The sequence below is a fragment of the Gavialis gangeticus genome, unplaced genomic scaffold (assembly GCF_001723915.1).
Source record: "Gavialis gangeticus isolate Ggan-Ray unplaced genomic scaffold, GavGan_comp1, whole genome shotgun sequence".
Taxonomy (NCBI): Eukaryota; Metazoa; Chordata; order Crocodylia; family Gavialidae; genus Gavialis; species Gavialis gangeticus.
Window position 1 is genome coordinate 58,629,104 of NW_017729024.1, and position 14,495 is coordinate 58,643,598.

At 45.1% G+C, this 14,495-nt stretch overlaps 1 protein-coding gene across 2 annotated transcripts in view; it reads left to right on the forward strand.

The window, feature by feature from the left end:
• Window positions 1–14,495, forward strand: part of LOC109297408 (neuronal acetylcholine receptor subunit alpha-7-like) — a 201,686-nt gene that overhangs the window by 91,522 nt on the left and 95,669 nt on the right. Inside the window, exons 1-4 of one of the 2 annotated variants that reach the window (XM_019517138.1) lie at window positions 823–898; window positions 1,332–1,376; window positions 4,649–4,758; window positions 9,789–9,868. In XM_019517138.1, coding sequence (XP_019372683.1) covers window positions 893–898; window positions 1,332–1,376; window positions 4,649–4,758; window positions 9,789–9,868 — 241 coding nt within the window. In that variant the 5' untranslated portion in view covers window positions 823–892. Of the gene's footprint in view, window positions 1–822; window positions 899–1,331; window positions 1,377–4,648; window positions 4,759–9,788; window positions 9,869–14,495 lie in introns of those variants that run through there. The other variant, XM_019517137.1, reaches the window with a different exon arrangement.

Below are 14,495 nucleotides of genomic sequence, written 5' to 3' on the forward strand. Positions count from 1 at the left end.
ATAATGATTATTACCAAGCTATTATATTGTAATTTCCATCAGTACATCACAAAGCTCTTTGCCAAAGAGATCAGTACCATGAGCCCCATTTTTACAGACAGGGAAACTGAGGCACATAGGAGCAAAGTGACTTTCCTGATGTCACCCAACAGGCCAAGTACACTGCTGCACAACTGCCACACTGTGGGCACATAGGGGCACCCCATTCCAAAGGATGCTCACATACAAGACCAAGTCTTCTCTGATATACTTCACACCCCTTTTTTTGTTTGTATGTGAAGCGACAGAAATGTAGCCTGTAGGCATATTTGGGCCCATGCACAGCTGTTGCATTTGGACTGGTCCACCAAATCACAGTCTTCAAGAGCGATTGCTAAGGGATAGATTGTGGTGCTCTCTTTCTCTCTCTCTCCCTCTCTGTGGGGCAGAAGCTAGCTCTGATGCATCAGGAGCAGGACAAGGAAGAATCTATGGTCCTAGGATTCACAATCACTCCTTTGACTCTAGATATACCAAAAATAGATGAATTCCTCCTTTGTATCAACTCAGCTCTGATGGGTATGCTCTGGGGTAATACTGAAACAAAGTACTACCCACTCCTAGCCAGAATGGAAATACCCAGAGCCTCTATAGAGCTGTTTTCCTCTGTGTTAGTGAGAACAGGCTTTATGGCCCCTGTGCAGGCAGGCTGGGTAAGTGCTTCATTTTGCCTTAAAAGCAAAAAGATTCAGTGGGATTGAATCCTTATCCTTCTTGTTTTCTGCCCTCTGCTCTCATTCTTCTGTAGCCATGGAGAAGCAGTACACACAAAGCTAACTCAGAGAACAGAAAGATTAGGTACAATACAATGGAGATATAGAGAGCTGTGAACCTGGGAGCTGCATTTCAGTCAATGCAGGTAAACAAAGCCCCAGTGAAAGATCAGGGTAAATCTTAGGGGCCATAGCCCATTGTCCCTGGACCACAGTAATCACACAGATAGAACCAACACAAAAGCCCATCAGATTGGCAAGATCAAGGGACAAAAGGGCCACAATAGCTAGCACTATTAAATGGGCATTAATAAATTGTTTGCACTGCTGGATTGTAATGAATACTGGAGCTTCAGAGGCTTTTCAGGTCAGAAGGGACCACTCTGATATCTAATCTGAGTTTTTGCATAGCACAGGCCAGAGGATCCTGCCTGGAACTCATAAACTGAGTCTGTAATACTTGCATTCATTTTGCCTGAGATGCAGGATGAAAAATACAAACAGGAAATTATTCCTAGTATGATGAAAATATGTTTTTGTGAGCTCATTGGTTTTTCTTTTCTCTCTCTCTCTTTGAAGGATGAGAAGAATCAGGTGTTGATAACAAATGCATGGCTCCAAATGGTGAGTAATTACTTTGTATCATCACAGACTGAAAATTGCTATAATGAAAAAGTTGTTAGACATGATCTTATGGTGCAAGAGCATCCTGTTGTCTTCCATTCCATGAAACAATTGATGGAAATAGAATTAAATCCTTGGAAACACAGATTAAAGCAATATGAAATGGGATTTGCAAGGTAGACTGCTAGGAACAGTTCCCACTAGTATAAGGACTCTGGTATGGGCTTAGGCTAATTCTAATGGGCTTTCAGCATTAGCTGGACACTTTGAGTGCCTATACACATGCAGAGAGGCTGCTCTGTGGCGTTGTAATTACAGTCTCTACTATTAATTGTGTTTAAAGTGTCCCTGCTGCCATTTTTCAGTGCGGGGATGCTGATACATAGGATACTCCAAGTACTTTAATTAGATCAGCTCTTGGAGCCTCCCGGAGCACATCTATAAACACCCTTTAAGTCTATCAAGCAGTGTTTATCAATTTTTTGATACCTGGGAGACACTTTTTTTCTGGATTAAAATTAGGACATACATGCTGTGGAAATCTTTCTGCTCATCTAAGGAATTAGAAGCCTAAGTTCCATGTTGAGAGCATGGGACGCAGACTCCTAAATCCCTCAGGACATATTTATATGTTAGTGGCTGTGTGCCACGGGAGGAACACTCCTGCAGACACTCTGCCCATAATAAACCCAAACCCAGAAGTGTGGGGTCAAGCTCCTGTAGAGGGGTTATCCCACATTTTTTCCCTAAAACCTCAGTCTCAAATATGCTTGAAAGCAGCTGCTGGAGGGGCCCCAGAGAGTTGTCCTTGTTTGTATTTCTGGTTTGGATCAGGCATTGTGGGAGAAAGTGGATGTGGTATGCTTGGAAGTGTTCCTACTGGGACATATAGCCACTGTGGTGTGGTTATACCATTATGCACTCTTATAAATCGCCTTCCTCTTTTGCATTTTAAACTGTGGCCTTCATTTTTACCCATCTTGCAAATAAGCTATGCCACCTGAAGAGATGGTCAGTATAGATCATACAGGGTAGATTAGGGGAAGGCAAAATGCAGCCTACAGGCTGGATCTGGCCCACCAAGTGATTTTATCTGGCCCAGGGCAGGCCTCTTGGCCTTACCTGGCCAAGGCATGGAGGGACAGCTCAGGCTGTGATGTGTGCAGCTGGTCCTGCCACCCCTGGGTGCAGAGGTGCTGCCTGGCACAGAGCGCAGCTTGTCCTATCCCCATGCATGGCTCTTGGACACACTGGAAGTTGTAGTCTCCAGGGTCTGGAGGTATGGTGGCACAGTGGGGGCAGCATGGTGGCCAGACTGAGCTTCTTGGTAGCCCCCACAGTGGCAGCTTGCTCTGCCCTCACACTTCTAGCGGTTGCTACCAGTGTCTCCACCACTACTGCCAGACCCGACCCCAGGCACCCTCTATGGAGACCAGTCGGGGACCCCCATGAGCAAGGTGCACTCAGCCGAGCAGATGGGATGGGGCCATGGACAGGTGGAAAGTGACATCTGGGAGTGGGATGAGCTGGCAGAGCCGAGGCCAGGATTGCAGGGCAATGACAGTGCAGGACCGGGGCCTGGGGCAGAGGCAAGATCCGCTTCCTGCAAAACTGGCATCCACCTCAAGGATATGCAAAGAGAGGATCATGGCTCTACCTTGGGTCTTGGCTCCATACTGTCACTGCCCTGTGATCCTGACCTTAGCCCTGCCCTCCTGTCCTGCTCCCAGATGCCACTTCCTACCCACCCACAGCCCCATCCACCCAACTGAGCACTCCTTGCCTGCAGGGATCCCAGGACAGTCTCTATGTGGACCCCAACCTCCCTCCTGCTCTAGCTGGCATCCCCCAGAAGTGGGTGTGGGGTAGATGGGCTTAGGCTGGATAGGATCAATTGGCATCTCTCCATCCCTACCTCCCAACCTTCCATCCCAGGTGGTGTAAACAGCTGTAATGGGGGGGGGGAGTGCAAGGCTGGGTCAGCACCCACCTCCCCCCAGCCCTTAACAGCTCATCAAAACTCCTTACGTGGCTCTCCAGCCTAAATAATTGCCCACTCCTGGGCTAGGAAGTGTCAGGGCTGATTAGCATTTTGATGTCTTTGAGGAACCCTTAGATGGGGACCTCCTACAGTGTCATTCAGTGTTACAAACTTAGTAATTTTGTCATGACTTTTTGGGTGTTCTTAGAGACAAAATGTCTTTATTGAGGATCCAATATCAGTTTACTACATGGAATCCTCGGTAAATTGTCGAGTGACATTTTTGGAGAAACTAGAAGGTCTGCCTGGTGACATCTCATGACTTTTGAAGGTCTGTCTAGCAAACCTCATTTTGAAGGTTTGCTCATTGCTGGTTAATTAATGCCCCAGTTTGGGATTCAGGGTTCCTGTATGGTTGAAAGTATTATCTGTTCTCAAGCAGCAACAAACTGACATCCTGAATTGCTCATTAAAGAGGAGGCTCCAAGGAGAGAATATCATGGGGGAAATGGAAAATTGAATGCTTTTATTATATTATCAGGGACTACAGAATCCTTTGCTCTTCCTCCTGCTATGCTGTAATTTATGACATGAGTGGTCCTAGTTATGAAAATAAATAACCCAATTCATCCCAGGCTACTCTGTTAGCTTAGTACCTGCTGCCATGTTACCTCGTTTGCAGGCCTCTTAGGTGTTTTTTTTATTTGATTTCTACATCCCCCTCCTTAAAAAGGCTCAGGGTGGCTTACAATATGGCCACAAATACAGCTAAAATAATAAAGCAATAATAGGCTTCTAGCAGGAGAACATAGATATCTTGTAGCTCTGATTTCAGTATGTGCTATTGAAATGAATGTTCAGCAAAAATCCAAACCTGGAATTTATTTGGTGCAAATGGGGGAGTGGGGAGAGCATAATCATTTTGGAATATGTAGTGCAATTTTATGATAGACCCTCAGCAGGTATAAATCAGCATAGCTCTGTTAATATAATATATGCTTCCTATCAATTTGTTTAGACAATAAACAACGCTAAAAACACAATAAATCCAAATGTGTGCAGACATTACTTTGTGAACTGAGTGCAAGCACCTGTCATTTAATTTTTTTCTGTCACTTGTTAATAGCCAAATAACACTTAAAATTATACCATCACTACTATTACTAATATTCTGTACATTTCTGTACTACTCAAAATGTGTTCACGTTCCAAACTTACTAGAAGATGTTCTTTTCTCCTGCTATTTAACACTGTAGGATAAATAACTATTCATGCTTACATGTTCCTCCAGTATTGGATTGATGTTTACTTGTCTTGGGATCAGTATGAGTACCCGGGTGTCCAGAACTTACGATTTCCAGCTGATCAGATATGGGTGCCAGACATTCTTCTGTATAACAGGTAAGGAAGGTGGAAAACACCAGACACAAATAAGAGCAAAAGCCTCAGCTGCTGTAAATCAGTAGAGCTCCATTGACTTCAGTGGAGTTTATGTCACTTGAGGATTTGGCTTGTAGCATCAAGCAATGGAAATGAAACCGAATAAATGCTCATACAGAATGGAGCGTAGGGATGAAATGCAGTGTTATCTTAAAGAGGTTCTTAACACAGAAGTCATGTGAGGCCCTCAGGAATCATCTGTAATACAAACGTTAAGTTACAAATACAGATTTTGTGCTGATGCCCGGAAGAACAAATAATTAACATGGGTCCACAGAAATGTAAGATTGGAAGAAACCTCAAGAGATCATGTAGTCCAGAGCTGTCCAACTTCAGAGGAGCCTGGGGCCGCATGCTGCATCAGTCATGGGCCTGGGGCTGCACATTGTGTGGGTGCATGCCCTGTGGGCTCCTGGGATGCCTGCTGTGCCAGCAATGTGAGCATCCTCCCTCCTAGCTTCTGCCAGGGGGGTGAGTGCCCTCTCCCCCATGCTGTTGCCACATGGACAATGAGAGCCCACCCATCCCCATAAGCCCCTTGCTGCTGTTTCCATGTGGGCAAACCTCCCACCCCAACCTGTCACTGCTGCCAAATGGGGAGCCCCTTGTAGGTGCTGCATGAATGAGCCTGCCATTTGTCCTGCTGCATGAATGAGCCTGCCATTGGTCCTGCCATGTGAGCCCCTTGTAGGTGCTGCATGAATGAGTGCCCACCCTCTGCCACTGCCACACTAGCAGTTCAAACCCACCCCACTGCCACTGCCCCATCATATGAGCCCATTCTCCACCACTGTGCGATAGGTAGACTGGCGGCTGGGGGGTGGAGGAGCCTGTGGGCCACACATTAACCTCTCGCAGGCCTGATCTAGTCCAACCCCCTGCACCGAAGCAGGATCATGGAGACCACCTGTGGCGGATATGCTCTAACTAGTTCTTGACATCCTCTAGCAGAGGTGATCCTAAACATCTTGTTCCGTTGCTTCACTTCCTTGTCATTAGACAGGATTAAGACCAACTCTCAGTTCTCTGTGCTTAATGCCCTTGGACCTGATGAAGAATGCCTTGCACTTGAATGCTTGTCTAACTTTATTCCAACCATGCAGCTGGTTCAATAAAAAAAATCCTTGCATCTCACAAACATCCAGCGTAATCCTTCTTTACTGTCAATTAAACTGAATTTTTTCTCATTCTTTTTCTTATGGACACAGAGAACAATTTATCAGCATCTTCTGCATAACATCCTTCTATGTACTGAAAAATGATTTAAAGTCACAGTCTTGTCTTTTCTGTATTAAACAAATCCAGTCCTGTCCTCCTTTCCTCATAGGTCATGGTCTCTAAACCTCTTGTCATTCTTTCTGCCTTGGACTCCCTCCAGTTTCTCTACACCTTTATTAAAATGCTGTGCCAAGAACCGGACATCATACTTTAGCTGTTACACTGGCAGCAGCACCAGTACGGCAGAATAATTACCTCCCCATGTCTAATGTACAATACTACTTTTAATACATCCCAGAATTAAATATGTCTTTTCTTGCAACAGTATTATTTGTTGCCCTGGGTATATTTTGTGGTCCATTATGGCCACCAGATTTGGTATTTTTTGCCATTTTGCTGCTCAGCCACTTATTCTTTGTCTTAGTTTTGTACATTTGATTTTTCTTTCAGAAGTGCAGCATTTGATACTTACCTTCATTGAATTTTATCCTGCTGAATTTGGTCTGTCTATCCAATTGGTCAAGATAATTTTGAATTCTGAATCTGTCCTCCACTGTGCTCACAACCTCTCCCAGCGTAGTATCATCTGCAGATTTGATAAGTGTACTCTATGCCATCCTCCAAGTCATTGTTTGCTACAAATTCTTAAAGATAATCACAAATGGTTCAGCTAGTTCCTTAAGCACCTTAGAATGAATATAATCAATTAGCGACAACTTGAATATATCCATTTTACCTAAATGTTCTTTAACCTGTTTTCCCTTGTTCTGGCTTGCACTGCTATTCCCTTGTTAGAATTAACTGTACTGAAGTATCTGGTCACAGGTGACCTTTTTTATTTTAAAAGTAAAGACTAAAGCAAGCACTGAATGCCTCAGCTCCTTGCCTCATCTAATATTTGCTCCCTTTCCCTATTCAGTAATGGCTTGCCTTTTTCCCTTCTCTTACATCTACCACTTTTATAGAACATTTTTGTTGCCTGTTATGCCCCTTGCTAGTTGTAACTCCTTTTGTGCTCTTCTGATCTTATCCCTACATGCCTGTGCTATATTTTTTTACACTCAGCCTTAACTGCACCTTTAATTTAGCATCTTTCAACAACTGCCAGATCTCTTACTCTTCTGTATTGCTCAGGGTATCTTTCCAAGAGACAGTGCTTGCAAGTACCCTGAGTTTGTTGAAGTCTGCTTTTCTGAAAACTATTAGCCTTATTCTGCTACTCTTACACTCTACTTTCTGCTGCTACTCTTCCTTTCCTTAGAATGACGAACTCTTATCTCCTCATGATCACTTTCACCTAAATTACCTTCCACCTATAAATTCTTCTTAGCACACTCCTCCCTAATAAAGCAAACCAGATCTAATAGCTTCTTCCCTCTTCTAAAACACAATTCTGTCCCTATGGCTCTCCAAGAATTGGATGGACTTTGTGTCCCACTACATTGATTTTCCAGTAGATACCAAGGTAATTAAATTTCCCCGTAGTCAACAGATCCTGTCCTTAGGATACTTCTTTTAGGGTGTATCTACATGTGTGTATTAATGTACAGCAATACACTCTAGTACATATTGCATGGGAGTTTATTGCTGCCAGGTACCATGTTTACACGTGCACCCAGGACTGCAGCATGTTGAGCCAGGTTGGAGCAGCCCTGGCTGGCAGAGGGCCTGGGGGGGGTCAGCCTGCCAGCCCGGGGTTGCTTCAACCCAGCCTACTGTGATGTGAAGAGACTGGCTGGGACATGGGGGTATTTCATTTCAACAGGCAGCTCCCACACTGAAGCACCCTCATGCCCCAGCCAGCAGGGTCAGTGTCTACACATGCCTTGCTGCACATTAAAAAACTCTGCAGTAGGATAATACTTGTATTTACAAGTACTAACCTTCTGTGGAATTTATTAGTTTCCTGTGGCCTAATAGGGCCATACGTGTAGACACTGAGATGTTTACTGTGGAGCTAATTAAGCAACTCTACAGTAAATGTCTCCTGGACATTTTTTTAGATACTCAAAAATAGTCCCTGTCACCTTCTCCTCCACTATAGGTGGTCAAAGAGAGATTAGTTAGCCATGTTAGTCTGAAGCTAGGTAGAAGACAGGTTAGAGACTGATTCAGAGAAGCATTAGCTTTCACAGGTGACAGTATAATTCATTTGAAGCTTATGGCTCCCTGAATCAGTTAGTCTCTAAGGTGTCACTCTGTTCTGTCTTCTATGGGTGAGCAAAAGTAGATGCTTCTCATGACGTGATCTTGATTTTCCACATTTTTATCTTCATCCAGAGACATTTCACAAACTTGTCCCTAATACCTTCCAGCATTTCAGAACAAGTGCCTACATTCCTGACATACACGGCAACCCTTTCCCATTTTTACCCTATCTGTTCTTCCTGGTTAAGTTAAACTTTTCTATGCCAATGTCCAGCCCCATGGTATGTCCCACCCATAATGCTCTTTGTTTTACTGACTTCTGTGCTTTCATATTTTTTCTGGTGAAATATGTAGTTCTGGTACAGTCAGGTGGCAAATCAGATGGAGTCAGCTTTGAAAATGTCAGGGTTATGTATTTCTAAAAGACTGAAAGCAAGAGTGAGCCAAAGCTAAAGTCAATGGAGAGAGTCCCAATAACTTTCTGAAAACCAGCCACTACAGACTGCTGTGTTTTTTCCCCTCAAGGCCCCACCATGTCCCTTGTGCTTCAGAAGGCTCTCTTCCCTATCCTGCTATATCACTCTGGCCCACAACACCCTCTTGTCATTAAAGAGGAGCTTCAGTGCCTAGCAAATACCATGCCAAGCCTAGTTCCTTCTAATAGGAATGAGGCATCATGGGGCCAGAGATTACAACACATTCAATCCACTGAGACCAGGTCTCCCAAAGTGCTCAACAGCCCACACTGGCTGCTGTCTTGGCATCAAGTGTGCGAGGATCTTTTAAAATTCTGGCCCTCTCTGTTACTTGCCCAAAACAGGAGCACACCTCCTCTGAATATCTCTGCCTAGTGCTCAGGGAGGTCAGCCAGAGGAACTGGGGCCTGAATCCTTAACTTATCTGGTCCAGACACTAAAGAAAAATTCAGGTTTAGTTTGGAAACAAGGTACGCATTTAGTCTAAAGCAAAATATGGGCCATATCCAGCCCCCAGAGCCACAGAGCTTTGCCTGTGTCTATGCTGGGTCTGAAAAACAAGGAGCTGCTCTGGGGCCAGGGAGCTACTGCCACTTATTTCTGCCCCCCTTCTGGAGCTGGGATATGAGTGCAGCTTCCAGCTGGAGGGGAGCAGCAGGTAGTCTGGGAAGCTGGAAGCTGTGTCCTTGCTTCACCTCACTCCCCCTACCCAAGCTATGCTGTGAGTGCAGCTTCCAGCTAGAGTGGAGCTGTGCTGGGGCTAGACTGCAGGGGAGCAGGGGCAGGGAGAAATAAGCGTGGAAGCAACTTCCAGCTGCCCAGCACCAGCATAGCTCCCCACCAGTTGGAGGCTGCACTTGCAATGCAGCCAGGAGTGGGGGCCTGGAGGAGCAGTGGTGGCATGGGTGCAGCTCCCAGCTTGATGGCTCTGGAGAATATGCAGAAAAAGCCCCTTACAGCTGATATGCTGTGGAAACCACCATGGCCAGCCCATGGTCTAACAACATTTTGCAAGGACTTGTCTATCTGTCCCTAATATACCCAGCCCCAGCCACCCTTCACTCAGCAGTTCACAATTATTCACTTGGCTGTTCTCTGTATTTTGAATTCAAATACCTGTTGTCTCTTTCTTTTTATGTTATGCTTTAGTGCGGATGAAAGATTTGATGCAACATTTCATACAAACGTGTTGGTGAATTACTCTGGCTCTTGTCAGTACATTCCTCCAGGTAGGAGACAGATTTTGTTTGTTGGTTTAAATCAATATGCTTTAATAACTACAATTAACTCACCTTCACAGAATTCTCCTAAAGAACTGATTCGATTGTCTTAGAAGCAGGTACAGATTAGGATTATGGGACAGACTTCCTAAAAAATATTTTCTAAAAAAAAATCATCTCCCAAATCACAGAATGATAGAAAAGTAAGGGTGGAAGGGACCTCTAGGGGTTATCTAGTCCAGCCCCTGCTCAAGGCAGGATTATCCCCATTAAGAGTAGCACAAGCAGATCTTTATCTAACCTATTACTAAAACTATAGAGGCAACACTGCCACACAACCACAAAGCATAGCGCCCTAACCTGCGGCAGGCAAAGCAGGAAGACAACAGTGGCCAATACAATATTGTTTCAAATACACTCAAGAGATCCAAGAAAGAAGGCTACACCCCCTGCTACCAAGGAAGGCAGAAACCAACCCCCCACAGTGCATATGAATCTGACCATAGGGTAAAATTACTCTCTGACTCCACAAGTGGTCACAAGTCTGACCCTGAGTAGAGGGACAAATCCTTTTAGCCAGGAATCTCCAAGTTTTAGTTCCAGCAGGAGCACTGGCACTGCCCCCCCCCCCCCCCCCGGTCAAAATCCCCAGCCCACGCTGCAGCCAAAACCCAATGCTTCTGAGGCAGACAAAAAATAACCCCCAAAACCAAAACAATAAAACACCAACAAAAAACAAACACTGACATGTATAGTATAATATAGCATAATTAATGAGAGGTAAGAAGGGTCATTTCCACAGTAGCCCTTACTCGGCACATTTACGCAATACACTTAATGCATAGTAGCCTAATAACACTGTACAGTAGCGTGCCAGGCAAAAACCATGCTAACATGCTATTGCACAGTAGTATTAGGCCACTGCACAGTAAGCATCACTAAAAACCTGTGCGCTGGTGCTACTGAGCAGTAACTCTAATTACTGTGCATTTAGTTAGTACTTCATTAAGCAAGTACTAAATTAAATGCACAGTGACTACTGCGCATTAACGAATGTGTAGACATGCCCACTGTAACTAACAGCAGAGTTCAAACTGGTAGAATAACATTTTATGTCTGTGATCTATCTTGAATGAATTATTCTATGAGCATATTTAGAAAATTCTTCACTAACTATTAAAGTGGTCCATAATTTAACAAATGTCAGAATGTCTTGGAAATATATATTCAACCATAATCATGCAAAGTACAGCACTCTCAGACAGTTGAGGGAAGGGATGTTGCCAAGTGTATTCTGCCCATTTGCTTCTGCTCACATGCTCAAAGCATGGAAATGTGGTGGTAAAGCTACTCCATAGGTCTTCCGCTTTTGCTTCTCTTAAAATGTCTGTCTCCAAAGTGCTTGAGAGCAGCTACTCTGAATGCTTCCAGAGGCCACGTCCACACGAGCTTGGGCATGCGTTTGCAGCAGCACAAATTTGTGTTGCTACTTTGTGCTGCAGTGCACACCCCTGCTGGTGCAGTTTGTAGTGGGACACGTCCCTCTGGTCCACGTGCTGCAGGGCCGGTGAGCGGGAGGGGCTGGCTGGGACACAGGGTGTCTCAGTGCAGGGCTAAGTGACAGGCAGCTCCCTGGCTAGGGCATAGCGTGCCTTGAGACAGGGAAGCAGGCGCTCAGGCTCCCCTGTCTTGGAGCTCCTGCACTGAGGCACACAGAGACGAGGGAGCAGCCAGGCCAGGGCTGCCTGGTCTCCTGTCTCAAGGCACGCTTGTGCCCCAGCCAACTGGTAAGTGGTTGTTTGGGGCACAGGGTACCTCAGTGTAGGGACTCTGCAGCACACAGGTTTCAGCATTTCTCCTGGCACATGACACTTTGGTGTGCTTTGCGCTTTTTTTTTTTTTGCAGGGATTTTGTTTTTTTCCTACCGGGAAATCCTGGTAGCAAATTTTGCCCCAGTGCTGCAATTTAGCAGCATGGCACACAGTTTAACATGCAATGTATGTGGTTTGTGGCGCTGCAAAGAGGTGGCGCTGCATGTCTAGATCTGGCCAGAGAGGCTTCACAGTCATATCTTTGAGCTTGGTGTGTGCAAGTGGGAGTAGGTAGTTGGGCTGTCTCTCTTTGAAAGCATTGGCTGTTCATTGTAGATGTGCCTTGAGAGGCACAACTCATTGGTCCTACAACCAAGTGATATGCATCAGAATGGTGTTCCTTCCTGAGAGCAAAAACTTCTAACCACATCACTCCAGGGCATTGCCAGAAGGCACTATCCCCTCCACAGGGGTCATCTGTGTAAGGCAGGTATGATGCTGTAAAGTTAACCATGGATAGCTGAGGAAGGCTTTCTGCTGCCCTGAAGTTGGATATTCTGACAAAAATCATCAAGCTGTGTCTGCTGTCCCTCAAACAAAGGTAGATTGTGGAAGCTGAGAGACTCTAATGTGAGAAAAAATGCACTATGCTCCAAGTGGTTTACCAGAAAATAAGCTCTTACTCAAAAATCCCTCACTATTAAGTTTCTCCTAAATCATAGCCTGATCTTCTCTAAGTACTGGAGGTGCTTGTTGCCACAGGAGCCATAAAGGACCTATTTGGTGGTTTTATGTTTACCTCAGTCCTTACCATAATTTAGAGCAACCTTGTAGCTAACCTAAAGTGTACCAGACAATAATGCTTGCTCAGGCCAAGATATATTAGAATTGCTTGAAGAACGCTTTCACCCCTTTGGGGGCCTCAGGGATGGATGGTAGAGGAGCTATTCATACTAGGCAGATCTGACATCCTTCAGGTCCCTTTTACCAATACATTGGCTTAATGAAGAGATTCAGTCCCTAACATTTTGTTCTAACTTAATTTATTCTTAACTAAGAGTTTTGTAGAGAAGGAACAGGAGCTGGTGGTGATGACATGGTTTTGCAAAGAGCAAAGGGAGCATGTCTACTGTATAAAATTCAGGTTAAACCCTTACTTTTATTGAGCATTCAAATTCTGGCAAAAACCTAAATCAGATCTACTTTAGAAGGCAAATACTTGTAAGCAGCATATTTAATCAGATCAGGAGCTGGCATAAGGGACTAAACTAAGCAGGATACAGTGAATCACTCTAAAACTTAAGACACAGTACTCTCAAACCTTCATGAAAATTTAATTTCATTTGACTCAAACCACAGGTTATACTGCTACTGCTGCTTCTTATAGAAATAAGCTTTGATAGATACCGTAGGAGAAGAGGGAAGGCTTGATATGAGACACATTCTGAGGAATAGGATTCAAGAGGTGCTAGAGTAGGACCAGACCAAATGTGGGCACGACAGCCAGAGATATGTTGACTGGCAAGTAGAAGAGCAAGAGGGATGCTGGTCATTCAGTGGCAAGGCCATATGCACACAGAAGTATGTCACAACATCCTTGGAAACACTACAACAGATGGAGACAGGAACCAAGTGTCTCTATTTTCTAGATCTAAAATGTTAAGAAATCAGATATTTGCCATTTAATGTGAATCAGGCTCTTTTAAGGCCCACACCTCCAAATGGAGGCTCACAGAGCTGTTAACCACAACAGGGAATTTAGGTCCTGGGTCATGCTAATGGCTCACCTGAAAAGAAGTATTCCAGACTGCAAGGACTAGTACATGTCTTGAGGGGATGTTATAACAGAGCAGAGGGGCCCTACAAATTTTCCACACTTACTAGGAACATGGGATGACAATGAAAAGAGTGAGGCTGTTTATGGGCAGGAGTTAGAACTGGGAGCAGCAAGGGAGGGTGGAGGTGTGTGGCACAAGTAGGGTGAACTCACACCTTCAAGGTTGACCTTCAGCCCCAAAGCTCTCTCCACAGTCTGCTGCTGACATGCCAAAAGGTGAACTTCTTGTCCTGGATACCTCAGATCAACCTGTCTCACCCAGGCCTCTCCAGCTTAAGTAGAGGAGATTTTGCCAACTTAAAGAATAACATCTTTTGTCCGGTGTGTGCTTGGCTCTTGCTTCTGTAGGAATGATCAACCTGTCTTGTCAAATGCTCTGAAATTACATTTATTACAGGTAATAAGTAAGGTATAATACATAATGAAAAGTTTTATTACAGAAACAAATCATAAAAACAGCAATGTTTATTGACTTAAACCAGGGCTGTCCAACTGGTGGACATGCAGCCCATGAGGGGTTAACATATGGCTCCCAGGCTCCCACTTGGCCATTGCTGATCCTATTCCTTTGGGTGCTGTAGCAGCTGGGGGATCAGGGGTCACCCCCTCCCTCCCCTAGCTTCTGCTCCATGCACCTTTTGGGGGGGGAGTGGGGGGAGCCAGCTGCCTGGAATACCTATGCAACACAGTGCCACAGGGAGCCCATAGAGAGCTTAAGGTGAGGTGGGGTGTCACACTGTGCAGAGCAGCACCTGCACATAAGTGTGCACAGTGCAGCAACAGCTGGGAGCACCTACCTGCATGCATACATGTGGGGCATTCACCCTGGGGGGGGCTATGTCCCTGCTGGTGTGGCCCCCATGGTATATGGTTTCCACCAGTGTGGCCCTTGGGGCACATTGCCCATGGCCACTTTAAAGCTGGCAGCCCTAGACCAGTGGTGCTCAACCTTTTAAAATGGTGGGGTGGCTGCTTGCAACCTGGCTT